Source organism: Ornithorhynchus anatinus, chromosome 17, assembly GCF_004115215.2.
Source record: "Ornithorhynchus anatinus isolate Pmale09 chromosome 17, mOrnAna1.pri.v4, whole genome shotgun sequence".
Classification (NCBI taxonomy): domain Eukaryota; kingdom Metazoa; phylum Chordata; class Mammalia; order Monotremata; family Ornithorhynchidae; genus Ornithorhynchus; species Ornithorhynchus anatinus.
Genome location: NC_041744.1, coordinates 4166645 through 4188288, shown reverse-complemented (window position 1 = coordinate 4188288; position 21644 = coordinate 4166645). Strand labels below are relative to the sequence as shown.

The window sequence follows — 21644 nt, the reverse complement described above, 5'->3', positions numbered from 1 at the left end:
ATGGGGATTAAGACTGTGAGCCCCAAGTGGGACAACCTGATTGTATCTACCCCAGTGCTTAGAATAGTGTTCTTGGCACATAGTAAGCACTTAACAAATACCATCATTATTATTATTGTATGAAGAGGGAGGGAGTTCTAGGCAAGAGGCGGGATGTGGGGGAGGGTTCAGGGGTGAGAGAGATGAAACGGAGGGACAGAGAGTAAGTTGGCATTAGAAGAGCGAAGTGTGCGGGCTGGGTTGTACTAGGAAAGCAGCGAGGAAAGGAAGGAGGAGGGCGATCCCATCATCTAACACTTGCTCTATCAGGAGCCCGAGAGTGAAATCACACTTCAGAGGCAGCAGATGGAGATGTTGTTTGCCTAAAGAGGGAAAAAACAAAAACAAACTCGAGCAGTGGGAAAGGAGGGTAATGGAGGTCTCTCGGTCTCTTCCCGGGGGACTCGGGCCTGGAACGGCATTTTCCCTGGGCCAGTGAAGAAACAGGAATGTGAACCAGTCTATTTCACCAGAGGGGAAGAGTGACTTTCAATGGATCTTAACTAGACCCCGCTCTCCCACCACTGACTCGTACAATAAAGAGGCTTTGGAAAATTTTCATTCTCTCATCAATCACATTAATAATAATAATAATAATAATAATTGTGATTTTTTTCAGTGCTTACTAAGTGCCAATCAGTGCTAAGCCCTGCCTGCCACATAGTAAGTGCTTACCAAATACCACTGTTAATAAATAATAATACCATCGATCAATCATATCTACTGAGCACTTACTGTGGGCAGATCAATGTACTAGTGCTTGAGTGGAATATAACATAGATAGTAGACATGTTCCCTGCCCACAGTGAGTTTATAGTCTAAAGGGGATACAGTTATTAATACAAATAAATGAATTACGAATATCTACGTAAGTGCAGGCGGGATGAGGGAGGGGTGAATAAAGGATGCAAATCCGAGCGCAAAGGCGACACAGAGGAGTGAGAGAAGAGGGCATGGTCAGGGAAGGCCTCTCGGAGGAGATGCGCTTTGAAGGTGGCGAGATGGATCGTCAGTCGGATTTGAAGAGGGAGGTCGTTCAGCCCAGAGGTAGGATGTAGGGGAGAGGTCATTTTAAGTGACTTGCCCAAGGTCACACAGCAGATGAGTGGCAGATCCAGGATTAGAACCCAGGCCCTCTGACTCCTAGGCCCTTGATCTTTCCGCTAGGCCACGCCGCTTCTGGAAGGTTTAGAATCTTCCCTTCCGCAAACACTCGGGAGAAATCCAGGCTTCGTGGGCTTCTCCCCAACAGGCAGCTTCGTTCTTGGGGGATCCAAAGGGCTGAACCAGGTCTACCCATGGCTGACTTTCACCTGGTAGCAGTAGTGGTATTAATTGAGCACCTTCTGGGTGCCATGGACTGTACTAAGCGCTTGTTCATGGTGCTGTGTCTACAAACTGGAGGTAAAAAATCCTACTGGTGACAAGCAGTGGTTAGGGAGGGAGCGGGAAGGCTGCATGAATTCCAATCAGGTCTTCAATCAATCACTCAGTGGTACTTATCGAGTGCTTACTCTGCGCAGAGCACTGTACTAAGCACTGGAGAGAGTACAATAGAACAGAGATGGTAGTCACATTCCCTATCCACAACGAGCTGGTTCCACAAGTTCAGGTCCCCCATTAAATCAACTTCTAATGAATAATGCTAATAATGATGCTATTTGTTAAATGCTTACTATGTGTCAAGCACTGCTCTAAGCGCTGGGGTAGACGTCCCCCAAAAACAGCATACGCATTACACCCCACCATAATACCCCTCCTTCCCCCCTGTCACCCAACTCGGAGAAGGCCTCTTTCAATTGACCGCACGCGAGAAGGCCGGGGAAAACCTAATACAGACATCTGATAAAAATCAGCAATAAAAGTCAGAGCTCATCTGTGTTTTCATCAAGCCGGGGATCACACAGAGCGTGGCTGCCGGGGATATTTATGAAGGGAACGACCTGAGGGTGTGGGGTAATTATAATCCTGACCTACTGCCAGATGACGACTTCTTCGCCGCTGACAGCTAAATTCGTAGGAGCGGGAGGGTGCTGGGGCCTTTCCAATTCCACCTTCCCAGAGACAGGTTTGGTAGACGCTGTCCTGGAATGATAGTCCAAAGAGCTCGAGTCTTTCGTCACCTTCCCCCTGTAATAGGGAGTGATGTCTGCTTCTTGGGGAGGCAAAAAGTCCAACCGCAGACACCTCGGTGGCATCTCCCTATCAGTGGCATTTACCGAGCGCTGACTGTGTGGAGAGCACTGTACTAAGCGCTTGGGGGTGGACAATCCAACAGAGTTAGCAGACCCGATCCCTGCCCGTAATGAGCTTACGGTCTTGAGGGGGAGACCCTGGAGGAGATGGCTGCCGTGTGGGCTGGCGATCGTGCAAGAGAAGTAGCGTGACCTAGTGGAAAGAGCCCGGACCTGGGAGTCAAAGAACCTGGGTCCTGGATCCACCCCTCTTCTGCTGTCTGACCTCGGGCAAATCACTTCACTGGGCCTCAGTTTCCTCACCTGCAAAATGGTGATTCAATGCCTGTCCTCCCTCTTAAGCAGACTGTGAGCCCCTTCAGGGAATTAAGTATCTAGTCCCTTCTCCGGTGCTTAGTGCAGTGTTTGACACATATCAAACACTTGCCAAATATCAGTATTATTCTTCTGTTCCATATCGCTTCCCTTCAGTGGAGCTCAGAGGGCTCAGAGAGAGTAGAGACCCAGGCAGTAGAGCTGGGGACTATTTATCTAGGGTGATGAAACGCTTTGGGGTTTGGCGATCATTTCTGATGGGTTTGGCTGTTTTCTCTAGGGCAAAGATCGATTTAGAACCATACCCATATGTTAGCTGCCTTCCCTTATCCTGTGTGATACTACTCCCTGCCCCGTACCTATTATTTCCCATATTTATTAAGCACTTACTATGTATTAAGTGCCAGGGTAGATATGGGAGAAGCAGATTGGACATGGATGCGGCTCCCCATCTAAGAAAGCGTCTCATGCCCATTTTACAGGCGAGGAAACTGAGGACCAGAAGCATTAATTGACCTGCCTGAGGTCCCATGGCAGGCAAGTGGCAGAGCCTGGATGAGAACCCAGGTGTCCTGACTTCCAGTCCCGTGCTCTTTGCATGAAGCCATCCATGCTGCCTATCTTCTCTAGAGGTTGCCGGGCTCCTTTAGTTTGAAGCTGACAACACTGCTGTCAGACTCTTATACCGTTCTCTCCCGACCGCTTAGTACAGTGCTCTGCACACAGTAAGCGCTCAATCAATACCATTGATTGATTTATTGATAGCGTCACTTTAGACCGTAAACTCTCCCTCTAGACTGACTTCACACCTCTAGACCGAAAGCTCATCTTCAAGACTGAAAGCTTGTTGTGTCAGTTATATTGTTGTACGGTGCTCTTCCAAGTGCTTAGTACAGTGCTCTGCACACAGTAAGTGCTCACTAAATACGACTGACTGACTTTGAGTCTCTCTTGCACACTGTGCCCTTGAGTGGTGATCGTCATATTTATTAAGCACTTACTAGGTGCTTACTGTGTACTAAGCACTGGACTAAGCTTAGAATAGTGCTCAGCACTTAGAACAGGGCTTGGCACCTGGTAAACACTTAATAAATACCATTATTATTATTAATAAGCACTTGAAAAGGTCAGTTGAGCACCTTTTCTTGTCCCTTGAGGGGACATTCTCCTAGTGAGCAGGAATCATGTCTTTAAATTATAACAACAACGTTGGTATTTGTTAAGCGCTTACTATGTGCGGAGCACTGTTCTAAGTGCTGGGGTAGATACAGGGTCATCAGGTTGTCCCACGTGAGGCTCACAATCTAAATGTCCATTTTACAGATGAGGTAACTGAGGCCCAGAGAAGTTAAGTGACTTGCCCTCAGTCACACAGCTGACAAGTGGCAGATCCGGGATTCGAACCCATGACCTCTGACTCCCAAGCCTGTGCTCTTTCCACTGAGCCACGCTGCTTCTCTAGCCACGCCGCTTCTTATATATTGTAAATTACTTATATTAATGTCCGTTTCCCTTTCTAGACTGCAAGCTGGTTACAGGCAGGGAACATGTCCACTAATTCTGCTGCACTGTACTCCCCTAAGCATTTAGTACAGTGTTCTGCGCATAGAAAGTGCTCAGTAAATATCACTGATGGACTGATTGATTTAGATTCACGATTCCATAGTCTTGGGTCCACAGATCCACAGTTCCAGCTATTTCTGCTCCAAGAAATGAAGAGAAAGCGAAGGAAGCTGAGGATGAAGTTTCCCAGTGGTCCTCCCGGCGTATTTCACGACGTGGGTGGTTTTTCGGCCAATTCAGCGTTTCCTCTGCAGAGAAATCTCTCTCTTTCTAAACCAACCCAGCGGAGGCGTGGGCCGGGGAGGGGGCGGTGGGCGGTGATGGGAAATAGGGAGAGGAAGGATGCTGAATACAGGTGAATGCAGTTCGGGGACCTCAAGCGGCACATGCTCATTTGTACGTATTTACATAAATTATGCATCAGTGGATAATTCTTTATATTTAATGAAGTCACGCTGCTCCTTTAAGAGACAGATGGAGAGGAACGAATGACAGGGGCGGGGATGCTGCGAAGAGACAGAGACAAGAAACGGAACCAGATCAGTGACGGAGAGAGGCAGAGACTTGGTCCGAGTGGAGGCAGCAGGGAAACTGAGGCGGCGAGGCCCAGTGGAAAGTGTCCCAGTCTCAATCCCCATTTTACAGATGAGGTAACTGAGGCACAGAGAAGTGACTTGCCCAAGGTCACACAACAGACGGGAGGTGGAGCCGGGATTAGAGCCCTTGACCTTCTGACTCCCGGCCCATGCTCTATCCACTACGCCACGCTGCTTCTCTCCAGGCACATTCCCTGCCAGGCCACTCAGCATATATCAACCAATCTATGGTACTTATTTAGTGCTCACTCTGTGCAGAGCACTGTACTAAGCACGTGGGGAGTCCAATCCAACAGTATATGAAAAAGGGCGAGAAGAAAGAGAAGCAGAAGCACTTCCTTTTCACCTGTTAGGGCTACCATGTCCAGGGCCCATACATGAAGCGCCCGACTAATATCTGGGAGCCGTCTTCTGCGGCGATCACGTCATTCGCTCGGTGATTGGCCGGTCACGTTCTGGAAGGACAGGAGAGGTTCACTCAGCCTTGTAAATTACATATTTTAAATGTCTCTCCCCAAACCTTGGTCAGTGTCTTCTTTCCAGGAGGAAGCCGTGTGCTTGGTGGAAAGAGTAAGGCCTGGGAGTCAGGGGGACTGGGTTCTAATCCCGGCTCCTCACTTGGTGTCTGCTTGGGCAAGTCACCTCATTTCTCTGTGCCTCAGTTTCCTCATCTGTAAATTGGGATGGAATATTCGACTTAGACTGTGAGCCCCATGCGGGACAAGGACTGTGTCCAACCTGATTATCTCGTATCTACTTCGGAGTTTAGTACAGGGCTTGGCACACAGTAAGCACTTAAGAAGTACCACTTGGGGGAAAACGGAGGGTCGAGTGCTGTTTTGGAGGGGCAACATGGGTGCCAAGCTTGCATGGGAAAGAATAACCCTTACCCCCGAATGGCACCCATGAAAGTTGTCCACGCTAGGGATGGAGACTGCTGTTTGTTGTCTGGGTTGGGATAATAATAACAGTGGTATTTGTTAAGCGCTTATTATGTGCCAGGCACTGTACTAAGCGCTGGGGTGGACACAAGCAAATCGGTCTGGACACGGGTCCTTTCCCACACGGGGCTCACAGTCTTAATCCCCATTTTACAGATGAGGTAGCTGAGGCCCAGAGAAGTGAAATGACCTGCCCAAGTTCACACGGCACACAAGTGGAGGAGTCGGGATTAGTACCCAGGCTTCTGACTCCAAGGCCTGCGTTCCCTGAGGCTCGGTGCCCACCCTCATTTCTGCCTCAACATCTACAAAGAAAGCTCCAGTGAATCAGGAATCATTTCCAAAGCTACACAGCTCCAAGTATTTTATTGAATAATAAACAAACTGGAAAGTCTCTGGAAGAAAGGGAATTTTCTTAAGCTTTGAACTCCCTGAGGTGCTGGAAGGAGAAAAATGAGTCCAGAACTCTTGGAGAGAGAGCTAGGTAGGACCTTATAAATGAAATACTGGAACTTACCTGGCAAGGGTCAAGAGAGAAACTGAGATAGATAGAGTGTTGGAAACAGAGAAGGAAGAGAGGCTTAGAGAAGAATGAAAGGACTCAGGAGGAGAAGGAAGAGAAGGGAGACTCACACATGCATAAAAAGTTTTCTGAAAGCTAATTGAGTCATAATTCAGGATTCTGGTTAACAAAGAGGGAGTTCCGGACTCGTTATTCAAACTGGCTTATTAAGGATACCTAATTGCCATTTATTCCATTTTCTCCAATGTTTCCTGGCTATCATATATTAAATCAAGCTATTAGCAGGATTCATTTGCCCGAATGTGTAGCCTGAAAAGAAAGTTCTGAAGTTTTCTGGAGTTTCAGTCTGTAGACTCTGTTCGCTCTGGCAGTGCTGCATTTCTTTAGTTTGCTCTTTCCTATGATTCAGCTGCCCCAATTTTCAGAGCCTGATTTAGACTGTGAGCTCAGTTGTTCAGGGACTGTATCTGACTGTATCTGACCCAAAGCTTAGACGTACTTGATGCAAAGAAAGCACTTTACAAATATCATTAAAAAAAACAAAAAACAGAGTTGTTCTGCTGGACAGAGACTAGAAAGCCTTTGTGACTCTAATAGAGAGTTGTTGGCTTTTCACAACCAAAACAATCAATCGATTGTATTTATTGAACATTACTTGCAGAGCTCTTGGGAAGACAGTGCAAAATATAACCGAGTTGGGAGACTTTATTTCCTGTCCCAGTGACCCTACAGTCTCAAGAGGGGAGACAGACATTAATTATATAAATTAGTATGTATCAACTATCTGGAAGGAATGAAGAAAGGAGCAATCCAGGTGCAAGCGATACAGGAGAGTGATTAAAGGAATTAGCTTAGTCAGAGTAACCTCTCGGAGGGATTGCTTTCAATAACGCTCTGAAGTGGGAGAGACTTACTGTCTGTCAGAATGAAGGGAGGGCAATCTGGCAGAGCAGGATGTGGGCCAAGCGCGCCATTGGTAATGAAAAAAAAAGCTAATCAATCAGTCAACAAATCAAATCGTGTGGAGTTGATCGACTGTTATGGTCCTTCTTACTGTAATCGTTCTACGCCTTGGATCAGAGACCATCGGCATTGCTATCCGCTCCCTCAACCCCTAGTATGTGTAAATTCTTTAATTGTACAGTTTAAAGTTATTTATTTATATAATGTCTTCTCCTTTAGACTGTACGCTTGTTGTAGGCAGGGAACCTATCTACCAACTCTGTTACACTGTACTCTCCCAAGTGCTTAGTACATTGCTCTGCACTATAAGTAAGCACTCAATACATTTTCAATCGTATTTATCGAGCACTTACTCTGTGCAAAGCACTATACTAAGCGCTTGGGAGAGTAAATACAACAACAAACGGACACATTCCTGCCCAGGATGAGTTCACATTCTAAAGATGGCTACATACGATTGATTGGATTGATCTCACCGCGGGACTAATTCCACTAGACCACACTCCCTCTCTTGACCCTTCCGACGTACAACTGGCTCTAGCTTGTGTCCTACACTTTTAGAGAATTCCTTGTCCTTCCAGTAGACCCGGGAATGCAAATCTAGTCAGAGCCAAGAACTGGCAAGATCTGTCCATCATGGAGTACCTCTATATAACCAGTCGCATTTACAGAGCACTTACTGCGTGCAGAACACTGTACTAAGCACTCGGGAGAGTCCAGTATATCAGAGTCGACAGTCATGTTCCCTGTCCACAGACAGTTTACAGATTGAAGGGGAGACTGCTGGTCAAATGAAACAGCATGGCCTAGTAGCAAGAGCACGGGCTTGGGAATCAGAGGTCATGGGTTCTAATCCTGTCTCCACCACTGGTCTGTTGTGTCCTTGGGCAAGTCACTTAACTTCTCTGTGCCTCAGTTACCTCATCTGTAAAATGGGGATTGAGACTGTGAGCCCCAAGTGAGACAGGGACTATGTCCAACCTGATGGCCTTGTATCTACCCTAGCATTTAGAAGAGTGCTTGGCACATACTGCAATTATTATTATTATTAATAAAAGATGGGAAACAGACCATTGTCCAGGCCCCCGTCCTAGTGTCGGTCACTTAGCTGGGTGGGCGGGTGGAGTCCTGCTAATGTCGGACTCTGGACAGGAAGAAAAACAAAGCAACACACGGGTGTTTATCTTGCTATTTTCTAAAGATCTCTAAGGTAAGAGATGTCACAGGCCTCCTGGGGAGTACGGATGAAGATATAACACAGAGCAGTTCATCGCTAAGATGAAAAATGTCAACCACCCCACCTCCTTGGCTTGTTTTTCACAAGGCCTTGGATAATCTGCACCTGTTCTGAAGACAGATTTTAATTTCGAGAGTGGGTAGCCACCGTTAAGGGACAGCAGAACCAATTCCCTCCTGGTAACCGGATTGGCGGCCGCTACCTACCCTCAGTTTGACTTGTGTCCTCTTTCGGAGCCATTTTTCTCGGGGATTCGAAGGACTGAGGGTGGCAGGGTCAAGACCGTCGTTTTCCTTGACGTTCACACTCTCATACCTCATGACCTGGAATAAAACACAACCATCAGTAACTATGTGCCACCTGTTTAAATTCTCCCCACTTCTCTTGAGGGAGGGGCATCTCTTTCGCTCTCAGAAAACGTCACCCACAGAACTAACCTACGAGACTACAGGGAAGGAGTCTTATATCCTCTCAATCGAGAGTTTTTATTGAGCACCTACTGGGTGCAGGGTACTGTGATAAGCACTTGGGAGATGGTCAAAATTAGCACACATGATCCCTGACTCCAAGGACATTAAAATAAATTGCAAAAAGGAAAAAAGTCAAGTCTACGGGTATGTTTGTAAGTGTTACATGGGCAGTGGTGAGTATCCAAGTGTTCTGTTGGATATAAGGATATACACCCACCCAGTTTCTACATACTCAAGAATATATTCTTATATGTCCAGATCCACGCAGTAAATCCTAGCCTTTAATGGATTATAATAAACCATTCGATCAATGGTATTTGTTGAGTGTTTACTATGTGCAGAGCGCTGTACTAAGCAATCGGGAAAGTGCGCTACAACAGAGTTGATAGAAACGATCCCTGCCCACTCACAATTTACAGCAGGGAAACAAACATTAAACTTAATTATGGATAGGGGATATAGTAGTGTGTAAGAATATTTATGTAAGCATAGCGGGGCTGGGGTGAGTATCCAAGCGTTTAGTACAGTGCCCTGCACACAGTAAGCACTCAATAAATACGATTGAACGAATAAATGAATCAAAGTGAATAATAATCAATCGGTCAATGGCATTTATTGAGCAATTATCGATCCTTCCCATAGACGAGACTGGTAGAGTACTAGAAACTCTCCAGGTGCGACCCTGAGAGGTGGTTGACTAGTTAGGGATGGGAGTTTTGAAGATTCAGCCTCGAGTACTGGAAGAATTTCCCATCCCAAATGCACATCCGAGCCCCCTTCCAGCCTCTCACTCAAATTCTGCAGCTCTTTCTCGCATCAGGATTCTCCACCCAGACCGAAACCCGAAACTACGAGAGTTTTCTGGCTGTGATCAGCTTTAAATTGGAATGTCTTGCTCACCCACAGCCTGGGACCCGCTCCGCTTCCTAGTTCTGAGCTCGCAGGCCAATAATTGCGGCTTCGCTATCGTCTCCCACTGATGAGTCATTCAACTGTAGAAACTACAATTGGCCACCAGAGTCACTACCCCGGAAAGATAAGTGGCCTCTCCATTTCATCTTGTTCCTCTTTCTGGGCCAGGGAGGTGATAGACTGTGTGATTCCCTCAAAAGTAATCACCCCCCAATTTCAGCCGGTAAAATGCGGCACCATCAGTCTCATTTTAACACCAAAGGAACGATCGTTTCCTGCAAATTTCGGCAGTTGTTCTTAGACAGTAAATGCGGGCCCGGGCTGTCTAAAACAAAGTCTTAAAACCCGGTTCTGGAGGCACCTCCGGCTAGTTCTATATCTTTACCAGGCAACTGCATCAAGTCCAGCGAGCCTGGAGTTGGGGAGAAAAGAGCCCTCCAGAAAAAATAACCCAAGAGCTTGACTCCAATTAGTCAAACGATGATATTTATTGAGTGCTTACTGTACTAAGCACTTGGGAGATTACAATACTTGGGAGATTGGGAGATTGGGAGAATACAATACTTGGGAGATTGGTGGACAGGTTCCCTGCTCACAACGGGCTTACAGTCTAGAGAGAGAGTTTAGCTTACAGGTTAGAGTGTGGGAGCCCCTCAAAGCACAGTTCTGAGTCCCCTTCTATTATTCTTCTATGCCCACTCCTTTGGAGAACTCATTCGCTTGCATAGCTTCATCTACCACCTCTATGCCGATGATTCCCAAATCTATGACTCCAGCCCCGATTTCTCTCCCTCTCAGCAGTCTCGCATCTCCTCCTGCCTTCAAGACATTTCTACTTGGATGTCCCGCCGCCAGCTCAAACTTAACATGTCCAAACAGAACTCCTTAACTTGCCCACCCAAACCCTATTTGTCCCCCTGACTTTCCTGTCACTGTAGACAGCACCACCATCCTTCCTGTCTCAGAAGCCATAACCCTGCCATTTCCTCGATTTATCTCTCTCTCAACTCAAATATCCATATCCACAACCCATATATCACCAAATCCTGTTGGTTCAACCTCCACAAAAAAGCTAAAATCCACCCCTTTCCTCTCTATCCTGTCTTGCAAACCTGCAGTCTGGTGTTTTCCTTGACTCATCTCTCTCATTCAACCCACATAATCAATCTATCACTAAATCCTGTTGGTTGGACCTTCACAACATCACTAAAATCTGCCCTTCTTCTCCATCCAACTAGTACCACGTTAATCCAAGCACTGATTGACTGCCGCCTTGATTACTGTATCAGCCTCCACGCTGACCTCCCTGCCTCCTGTCTCTCCCAACTCCAGTCCACATTTCACTTTGCTGCTCGGATCACTTTTGTACAAAAACATTCAGTCCATGATTCCCCACTCCTCAAGAACCTCCAGTGATTACCCATCAGCTTTGAAGTTCTTAATCACTTTGCCCCCTCCTACCTCACCTCGCTGCTCTCCTACTATAACCCAGACCACACATTTCACTCTTCTAATGCCAAACTGTTACATGTACCTCGATCTCATCTATCTCGCCACCTACCTCTCGTCCACATCCCGCCTCTGGCCTGGAACCCCCTCCCTCTTCATATCCTACAATTACTCTCTCCCCCTTCAAAGCCTTATTGAAGGCACAGCTCTCTAGGAGGCCTTCCCTGACTATGCCTTCATTACCTCTTTTTGCCCTGATTTGCTCCCTTTATTCACCCCTCCTTCAGTCCCCGAGAACTTACGTACATATCCATAATTTAGTTACATTCAAATCTGTCTCCCTCTCTAGTCTGTGTGCTCATTGTGGGCAGGGAATGTGCTTACCAATTCTGTTATACTGTACTTTCCCAAGAGCTCAGTACAGTGCTCTGCCCACGGTAAGCGCTCAATAAATATGCTTAATCATTTTTATGATTGATCTAGAATGTGGTTTCCAAGAGACTAGATCACTTTCTAAATTTGCGGTTCTAGCTTGGAGGCTGAATTAAAGGAAATTCCTGCAATCGACGTTGCCTCGCCTTCCCTTCTTTAGGATCTCTGTCAAGCGTGGTGAGGAAAATCATACACAAATCATCTCTTAATGCAAAACCCATTTTTCAACCAGAACACTGGGATCAGATGGAGGATAATTATACATAGTCTCAATGAGGTTAATTAAGCTATCCCAAACAGGGCAGCAGAGAAACGATCCATCCCAGAAGATTCTGAAAACGGTTCCTAAATTCCAGCGGAATCAGCCAACATGGATCCTAGACCATGAGACGATCCAGCTGGAAAAGCCTCCACCCAAGAATGAACAGAAATGGCTTGATTTCACTTCGACGCAGACAGGTTTGTTGTAAGCTACAGTCCAGTCTCTGTGGGTGACTCGAAGATGATTCTAAGGGTTCCCTCAGCTTCTCTTCTCAGTCTGGACCATCCCCTCACAATGTCCATTTTACAATCTTCTTCTACTGGATCAATCAATCGTATTATCGAGCACTTACTGTAGGCAGAGCACTGTTCTAAGCACTTGGGAGAGAAGCAGCGTGGCCTAGTGGAGAGAACCCAGGCCTGAAGGTTAGAGGACTCGGGTACTAATCCCGACTCTGCCCCAAGCCTGTATGACCTTGGACAAGTCACTTAACATCTCTGGGCCTCAGTTTCCTCCTTTGCAAAATGGGGATTTCAATTACCTGTTCTCCCTCCCACTTGGTGTGCTCCAGGTAGGACAGGGTCCTGTGTCCGACCTGATCGATTGTCTCTGTCCCAGAGCTTAGTACAGTGTTTGCCATATAATAAGGCATTTAACAAATACTACAATTATTAACCTATTTATATCCTGATGAGAAAATTAAAAGGACCACTTCCCTGGAATCCAAGGCAATTGGTCCCGTTTTGATCCATTGCTCTCCCCACCCAAAATCCTCTTTTCCAACCCCAAAGAAAACTCTTTCTCGGAGATGGCGGGGAGTTCAGGCACTGAGGCTGCTTCCGCCTCACAGGAGGGAGAGAGCCGGTCATCTCGGCAAGTTGCATGAGAGTCGAGCCGCTGGAACAAATCGATTATGTGATTAACCACTTCTGCTGTCCTCTCCCCACTTCCGGCAGTGGGAGCTTACAAAGGAGTAGGGGGTCTGAAGAACTGACTGAATTTCATTTCAGAGGTGTTATTCAGGAAATAGCAGAGAGATTCATCCTTCGCCGGAAATCAATCCTGATATTTATATAGCGTTGGCGTACAAAGCGCAGCGGGTCTGGAGCCGAAAGCGTGGGGGTTTGTTACCGTCAGTTTTTAGGGGAAAATGAGAAGAAAAGAGAATGTTCTCGACATGAACTCCTTTTCAAGGCCAAAATAATATTGCATGGAAACAGCTGGCACTGGAGATATTCTTTCAATGCTTTAAATGTTTCCACCAGATTTTTCCATTCCTTTTTCTGGAGGTTTATATGTTTTCATCTTAACTTGTAAAGAACTCTGCAGGGAAATTTTATCTAACAGAGGAGCAGATTCACCGATGGAAAAAATAGCTAAAAAAAGAGAGAGAAAACTACAGGCAGATCAGGGAAGCTTGGCTGGTTCCACACGTCTGAGTCGCTGCCTTTGAATTTGAATAATTTAATAGGTCTCGGGCAAGAGCGGGTTTTCGGTGCAACTGAGAGTGACTGGAATGCAGAAGTTAACAGAAAGTTCTCGTAAGGGTCGATCTTCAGCAAACCCCCGCTATTCTCATCGCACTCCAAAAGCTGTGTCACAGTGCTCTGCTTGCTCAATCTCTGCCTCACAAAAATTCAGTACAGTGCTCTGCACACAGTAAGCACTCAATAAATAATAATAATAATAATGTTGGTATTTGTTAAGCGCTTACTATGTGCCGAGCACTGTTCTAAGCGCTGGGGTAGACACAGGGGAATCAGGTTGTCCCACGTGGGGCTCACGGTCTTAATCCCCATTTTACAGATGAGGTAACTGAGGCACCGAGAAGTTAAGTGACTTGCCCAAAGTCACACAGCTGACAAACAAATCAGTGAATGAATATGGCCAATGCAATCCACCTGCGGTACTCTCCGGTCTGGAGATTTAAGTGATCAAATACGTCCCTTGCTTTCCCAGCTATAAGAAGCAGTATAGAGCATGGGCTTGGGCGTCAGAAGGACCTGGGTTCTAATTCCGTCACCGCCACTCGTCTGCTGTGTGACCTTGGGAAGATCCCTTCACTTCTCTGTACCTCAGTTACCCCATCAGCAAACTGGGGATTAAGACTCTGAGCCCCGCATGGGACAAGGACTGTGTCCAACCTCATTATCTTGTATTTACCCCAGCACTTAGGACAGTGATTGATACATACTAAGCGCTTCACAAAAGAGGAACAGCTTCTCTTAGACATGTTCAGTGAGCACATCTTCTCTGCTTGCAAAGATGCCCCGATAAATCTCCCTCACCCTAGGCGAGAAATGGAGAATGAAATAGACTCTCCCCCCTTCTAGACTGTGAGCCCGTTGGGTAGGGATTGTCTCTGTTGCCGAATGGTACTTTCCAAGCGCTTAGTACAGTGCTCTGCACAAAGTAAGGGCTCAATAAATACGATTGAATGAATGAGTGAAATGGCTCTCTACCAGATTTTGAGGTTCGATGGCCAGATTAGATCTTTCTTCACCTGGTTGAGCCCCGCCTCGGCTTTAAAGCCGCGCTTCGCTGGGCAGAGATGGGAGCCTCGTGCAACTTCAGAGGGTGAATAAGGTGTCAATAAGTTCTGCCTCCAGGCCATTCTCCATCCTGACATAACGGGAGAGGTCTGGTTAAACACTGACCAGCTTCCCTTCTCGACTGGGTCCTGGGGTGGAGGCCAAGCTGCAACGTCCAGCGCATCGAACTCGCTCTCATCTCCGGGAGCCTGTGTCCTCCGGGATGTCAGGCTGAAGAAAGAGCCAGGCCCCTGCGGACCCCTTTCCGGCCGTGGGCTTGGAGGTCGACGGGAACCCCGCTTCCCTTTCTCCCTTGGGATGGTCCTCTGCCCCTCTGCCCTAGCCTTGGTTGGAAAACCTTACTGTGGAACTTGTCTTCCAACTCATATGGTTCTCTCCCAACTGCTTAGTACAGTGCTCTTCACAGAGTGAGCACTCAGTACCTAGCAACGATGGATTGAAAAGACAAGCTAGGGAGGGAGGGAGGAATTTTCGACTTTGCATTCGGTCGGCCGGTCACCAAACTGAGAGTGGACCGCGCTCACGAATGATCTCCCCTCCATCATGATTTCAACCCATGACACCAAACCGCCCCCTCCCTCTCGATCTCAGGATGGCCTACAACTAAGACGTCATAATTGCGTCATTCCCGGTTAAATCTATTTAAAACTCTCCCTCTTAAAGTTCGGAGCTCAGAGAAACCGCTCGAGCCTCCATCCCCACAAAAGCCCACGTCATCCTGTCAGAGATCTCTGCCAAATCTCCAGCGGGCGGTGACTCGATCTGCAAATGAAACTCAGGCCCGGGTTTCAAACCTCCAGCCCAGTAGGACAGTTCTCAGGGTGGCAGATGGACCAGACTATCTGATCACTTGCAGGACAAAATAAACCACTCGTTCCTGCCAAGAATTCAGCGTTGAGAGCAGCATGCCTGTCTTTGTTCTCCTTTGGCATGTTCACTTGTAGAAACATTATTTATTTCCTTCTCTGAGATTCTGGAAGCGCTCGAGGGTCGGGGAAATTCATTCTCCAAAAGGCTTTTTGGAGTGTCCGGCTCCCAGCCTTGACATCTGCACTTGAAGACAAATATGAAGGTGGAAGGGCCAGCTGAAGAACATGGTCCCCGTCGCCAACTTTGGAAATGCTAATATTTAATCCCTTGGCATCTGCCAAGAGAAGCAGCGTGGCTTAGTGAATAGAGCACAGGCCTGGGAGTCGGAGGGACCTGGGGTCTAATCCCAGCTCTGCCACTTGCCTGCTGGGTGACCTTGTGAATGTCACTTCACTTCTCTGGGCCTCAGTTACCTCATCTGGAAAATCTGTGGGCTCCACCTGAGACAGGGGACTGTGCCCAACCCGATTTGCTTGTATCCACCCCAACACTTAGTACAGTGCCTGGCACATAGTAATTGCTTAACAAATAGTTTTATTATAATTATTAATCTGTTAGGGAAGCGGAGAGGGACGGCAGACCACCCTCGTTCAGGAAGGATGGATATACCTTAGACCCATCAATTTATCCATCCACGATATTTATTGAGCAGGTACTGTAAGCAGAGCACTGTACTAAGCACCTGGGAGAGCACAATACAGTAGAGTTGGTAGACCAGATCCCCATCCGTGAGGATCGTGGGAAAGCAACATGGCTCATTGGACTGTAAGTTCGTTACGGTCAGGGAATATGCCTGCTTAACGTATCGTATTCTCCCATGTCCTTAATACAGTGCTCTGCACACAGCAAGCGTTCAATAAGTACAACTGACTGACTTCCTGAAAGAGCACGGGCCTGCAAGTAGAAGACCTGGGTTCTCTTCCCAGTTCTGCCACTTGTCTGCTGTGTGACCTTAATTTTCCCATGCCTCAGTTACCTCATAAAATGGGGATTCAATCCTACTCCCTCCTATATAGACTTTGAGTCCCAAGTGGGACAGGGATGTAATCTGATTTGTATCCACCCCACGGCTTAGTACAGTGCTTAACAAGTAAGCGTGCTTAACGAATACCATTTTTTTTTTAAGTAGCTTACTATTATTTTCAAGACTGTAGGCCCGTCAAAGGGCAGGGACTGTCTCTATCTGTTGCCGATTTGTACATTCCAAGCGCTTAGTCCAGTGCTCTGCGCATAGTAAGCGCTCAATAAATATTATTGAATGAATGAATGAATTATTAATAGTATTTTTGTTATGAAGTCGGTCTGTCTTCAGCTGTAGCCTTCCAAACCTACGTTCTCCTGAAGCCACAAAGCAACAACTATTTGTTAGCTTACAGTCCCTTTTTGATTCTAGAGATTGATTCAGCTTACAAGGTTAACACTTCATCTCCTTGAAATCCGGCTCCTTCTCCGACCCCGATCACCATCTAAAAGTTGTTATTTTGAGTTCTCCTTAACACTGTGTTTCTCAATTTTTATTCTCAGTAATGATGGTAATTTTAGAACACACACACATTAAAAAAAAACCCCAAAAACCCAGACTTGCAACCTGAATATCATTTCCTCACCAGGTGTCAAATGCCTCATCGATTTTTCATGTAATTGAGATGAAATCTGAAGTTTGTTCACCAGGCATTTCTTCGCATTAAGCCTTTTTGCTTTAAATACGATACCGTTAAGCGGCAAGAGGCCAGCAATTCTTAAAACTTTGGACAAAAGCCGGATTTTGGTCTTTAATTTAGCTGACGGCTCAGTGGGCCTGATCCGGTTCGTTAAAAAAAAACTAGAAAAGGTTGCTACTAAATGAATTATTTCTGCTCTGTGGTATCTTTTATTGTGGCATTACCGGGTGTTATTTTTACATTGCAAAGCCCTCCTGAAAGGGAAGCAATCTTCTGCCATTCGGTTTCAGCGGGACTCGGCATATTTAGAAGAGTCTACAATAATGATGAATCCAGATGCTACGTGGAGAGAATACAATCCAGGCTGGTGTCTATTCTATCTATAATTCTATTCATTTATAATGATGCTACTGATGCCTGTTGGCTTCTTTTGACAGTCTGTCTCCCCCCTTCTAGACGGTGAGCCCGTTGTGGGCAGGGATTGTCTCTATTTCTTGCTGAATTGTACTTCCCAAGTGCTTAGTACAGTGCTCCACCCACAGTAAGAGCTCAATAAATACGACTGGATGAACGATTGAGTGACTGTTCTAGGACTGAATGCGGGCTGGGGGCTGGGAAGCCATTATCCTTCCTGAGTCCACTGCACAGGAGATAGATGGAGGGCTGAGCCCCAATTCTGGCTGAACAACATTCCCTCCCCAGCTTGCACCTCAGCGGCTGAGTAATTAAACTAATGGCATTTATTGAGCACACACGGTGTGCCGAGCACTGGACTAAGTGCTTAGGAGAGTACAGTATGCCAGAGTCGGTAGATATGGTCCCCGCCCTAACAGAGATTGCCGTCTAGCAGGGTAATCTCACCCGCTGGAGGATTCTACCTTGGATTGCCTCTTGATCATAAGCTCACTGTGGACAGGAAATGTATCTGTTTATTGTTGTACTCTCCCAAGTGCTTAGTACAGTGCTTTGCACACAGTAAGTACTCAATAAATAGGATTGAATGAATAAATGAAAGATTAATAGCAGAGCCTTTCCCCTGGCACTGTGCCCTAGAGGCCGGAATCGATCCCTGGTACTTATTGAACGATTACTGTGTACAGAGCATTGTATTAAGTGCTTGGACAGTAAGATTCAACAGACCTGGTAGACACATTCTCCGGAACGTTCTGATAACCTCCATTGTACAGTGGGAGCCCCAGAAAAATCTAAGATCTGGTGGTGGAGATGGGGGTCGTTCTTTTTTTTTTTGAAATGACACTTGTTAAGCACTTACTGTTTTTCAGTCACTCTTCTAAGCACTGGAGTAGATACAAAGGAATCATACTGGACACAGTCCATGTCTCACATGGGGCTCAAGGTCTTAATTCCCATTTTCCAGATGAGGTAACTGAGGCCCAGAGAAGTGAAGTGACTTGCCCAAAGTCACCCAGCAGGCAAGTGGCAGAGCACTTAGATAGTATCGTTTATTTCCTTCCCTGAGATTCTGGAAGCGCTCAAGGTCGGGAAATTAATTCTCCAAAAGGCTTATTGGAGTGTCCAGTTCCCAGCCTCGACATCTGCACTCGAAGACGAATATGAGGGCGGAAGGGCCAGCTGAAGAACGTGGTCCCCATCGCCAACTTTGGAAATGCTAAATATCTACTCCCTTGGCATCTGCCAAGAGAAGCAACGTAGCATAATGGACAGAGCCCGGGCCTGGGAGTCAGAAGGACCTGGGGTCTAATCCCGGCTCTGCCACTTGCCTGCTGTGTGACTTTGGGGAAGTCACTTCACTTCTCTGGGCCTCAGTTACCTCATCTGGAAAATCTGTGAGCCCCACCTGGATCAGGGGACTGTAACCACAGAATTACTTTGTATCTACTCCAGCGGCTAGAACAGTGCTTGGCCCTTAGTAAGTGCTTAACAAATACCATTGAGAGAAAAAAATCCTGAGGTCCATTGGATTGATGATGGCATTCACAAATTCCCTACTACGGTCGAACGGCGGCAGAGCCGGGATTAGGACCCAGATCTCTCGTCCCCCCTTACCCAAGTTCCTTCCAGTAGGCCGGGCTGCTACCAGATTGCAATCTAACCCCAGGAGGACGGGGGACACGGTCAGCTGCCCCGTGAACTGGAAAGCATCTAAGCTGAGCAGCAGCAGGCCGGGTTGCTAGCAACACAGAGACTCAACTGAACCCCAGAGAGGCGCAGGCCAGCTCCAAATGTCAATTTCATCGATGCCAAGAAGAGAGAGTTGGGAGCTCTGCCCGACTGTTTATTTTCATTCAGTCCTTGCTGTGGAGCTGCTTCAAAGCATTTACTCACAGGTGGGCAGAGAGAGCTCTGGGTGAGCACCGCCAGATTAGTCATTGAGAAAGGGGAGGAAAAAGGCGAGGCGCGTAGATGAACACACGGGATTTCACCGACGCTCACTTACAAGGAAAAAGAGGGCTGAATTGACCAACTCTGTTATAGGGTACTCTCCCAAGTGCTTAGTACAGTGCTCTGCAAACAGTAAGCGCTCAATAAGTACCACCGATCGATGACTGGTATAACCCCAGACACTCTGCTGGAAGATCCAAACCCACAGATTGCGAAGTGAGGGATTCAGCCTACCTCGGCCACACGCGTTATTTCCTGAATGGGATCGCTTTGGCTACCTGAGGAAATCTGCCTCTATAACAAGAACAATCGTAGTATTTATTGTGCCAAGAACTTTTTTTATGCTATGTCCTAAACCCTGGGATGGATACGAGATAATTGGATCGGATGCGTTCTCCACCCTGCATGGGGCTCACAACCTAAGAGGAATAATAACGATAATAATCATCATCATAATAATAACGACAATAACAACAGTGGTATTTGTCAAGTGCTTATTACGCGCCAGGCACTGTATTAAGGGCCGGGGTGGATACAAACAAATCGGATTGGACACAGTTTCCGGGGCTCACAATCTTAATCCCCATTTTATAGATGAGGTAACTGAGGCACAGAGAAGTGAAGTGACTTGCCCAAGGTGGCACAGCGGACAGAGCCAGGATTATAACCTTCTAACTCCCAGGGCTGGTGCTCTCTCCACTAGCCCACACTGGCTTCTCAATAAAGGGGGCTAAACCCCCCAACCCCCCGCCCTTTCCACCAAGGTACCACTTCCTCCATCGATTTATAATAGTGGCAAATGATAAATTCATTCAACTACAATTAAATGAATGAGTGAATAAATGAATGAATGAAATGGTGGCAGGGAAGAGCAATCCTACTTCCTAGGAAACCGTTCATCTGGAAACGGCCAGTGATCGCCTGCGTTTTCAGACAAAGGAGGATTAAAATGACTTCCAAGCCTCGTTAAAAAAGAATCAAACCTTGTAATTAGGCTTGACGCCCTGGAAGTATTAGTTTTAATCACACCAGTGAGTCTTCTCCTTTAAACAAAGTTAAATACAGAAGCAAATAAGCCCACAGGAGAGTCATATCAAGCCAGCTTTCTCCCAAGACCCTCCCCCGGCCCTGTCTCTACTCTCCCAGTATTCATTCATTCATTCACTCATTCATTCAGTCGTAGTTATTGAGAACTTACTGTGCACAGAATACTACGCCGAGCACTTGGGAGAGTGCAATAAAACAATAAACAGACACATTCCCTGCCCACAACAAGCTTACAGTCTAGAAAAGGAGACAGACATTAATATAAATAAATTAAAGATATGTCCATTAGTGCTACGGGGCCCGGACGGGGGATGAATAAAGGGAGCGAATCAGGGAGATGCAGAAGGGAGTGGGAGAAGAGGAAAGGAGGCTCAGTCAGGAAAGGTCTCTTGGAGGAGATGTGACTTCAATAAGCCTTTGAAGGAGGGGAGAGAAATGGTCGGATTTGAGGAGGGAGGGCGTTCCAGGGCAGAGGGAGGATGTGGGCGAGGGGTCGGTGATGAGATAGATGAGATTCTATTTATTTGCTATTGCTTTAATGAGATGTTCATCCCCTCGAGTCTATTTATTGCTATTGTTCCTGTCTGTGCCCCCCGATAAGACTGTAAGCCCGTCAAAGGGCAGGGACTGTCTCTATCTGTTATCGATTTGTACATTCCAAGCGCTTAGTGCAGTGCTCTACACATAGTAAGCGCTCAATAAATACTATCGAATGAATGAATGAGAAGGTTGGCATTAGAGGAGCAAAGTGTGCAGACTGGGTAGGAATAGGACAGTAGCGAGGCGAGGTAGGAGGGGGCAAAGTGATAGACCACTAAAGAGAGCTATCCATCCACCGTATCATTTCACTTTTGTTTCAAGTGATCTTCCCTCAGAGGGGACCCCACAGGGAGGTGAACCAGCAGATCGCCCGCCTCCTTAACGGTGAACCACTGGGTCGGGAAATTTGAGTTACCTGTCTCAGAATGAAAGCCACCACGTCGGTTGATTCCCAGTAGCTGGCGTGGAAGAGATGGGGTAGGGCCACGGTGGGGAAAGCTGTCAGGACGTCTGGACAATATAAGGCGTAGTCTATCCGTTTGGTGCCCCACCATTTAGCAGTGACTGCGCACGGGGTCGCAAAGGAACAAGGTAGATTAATTCGGTGACACTCGAGAATACCCCCTGCCCAACTCCCAACCTAAGAGCAAGGATGATTTCTGGTTCCTTGGTGTAATGGTTAACTCGCTGGACTCTGAATCCAGCGGTCCAAG

General features: G+C 46.9%; 1 protein-coding gene across 1 annotated transcript in view; it reads right to left on the bottom strand.

The window, feature by feature from the left end:
- PITPNM3 (PITPNM family member 3) overlaps positions 1 to 21644 on the bottom strand; it is a 207156-nt gene that overhangs the window by 6856 nt on the left and 178656 nt on the right. The window contains 5 exon segments of the mRNA XM_039914417.1: positions 5044 to 5075; positions 5078 to 5153; positions 5155 to 5163; positions 8579 to 8695; positions 21347 to 21495. Coding sequence (XP_039770351.1) covers positions 5044 to 5075; positions 5078 to 5153; positions 5155 to 5163; positions 8579 to 8695; positions 21347 to 21495 — 383 coding nt within the window.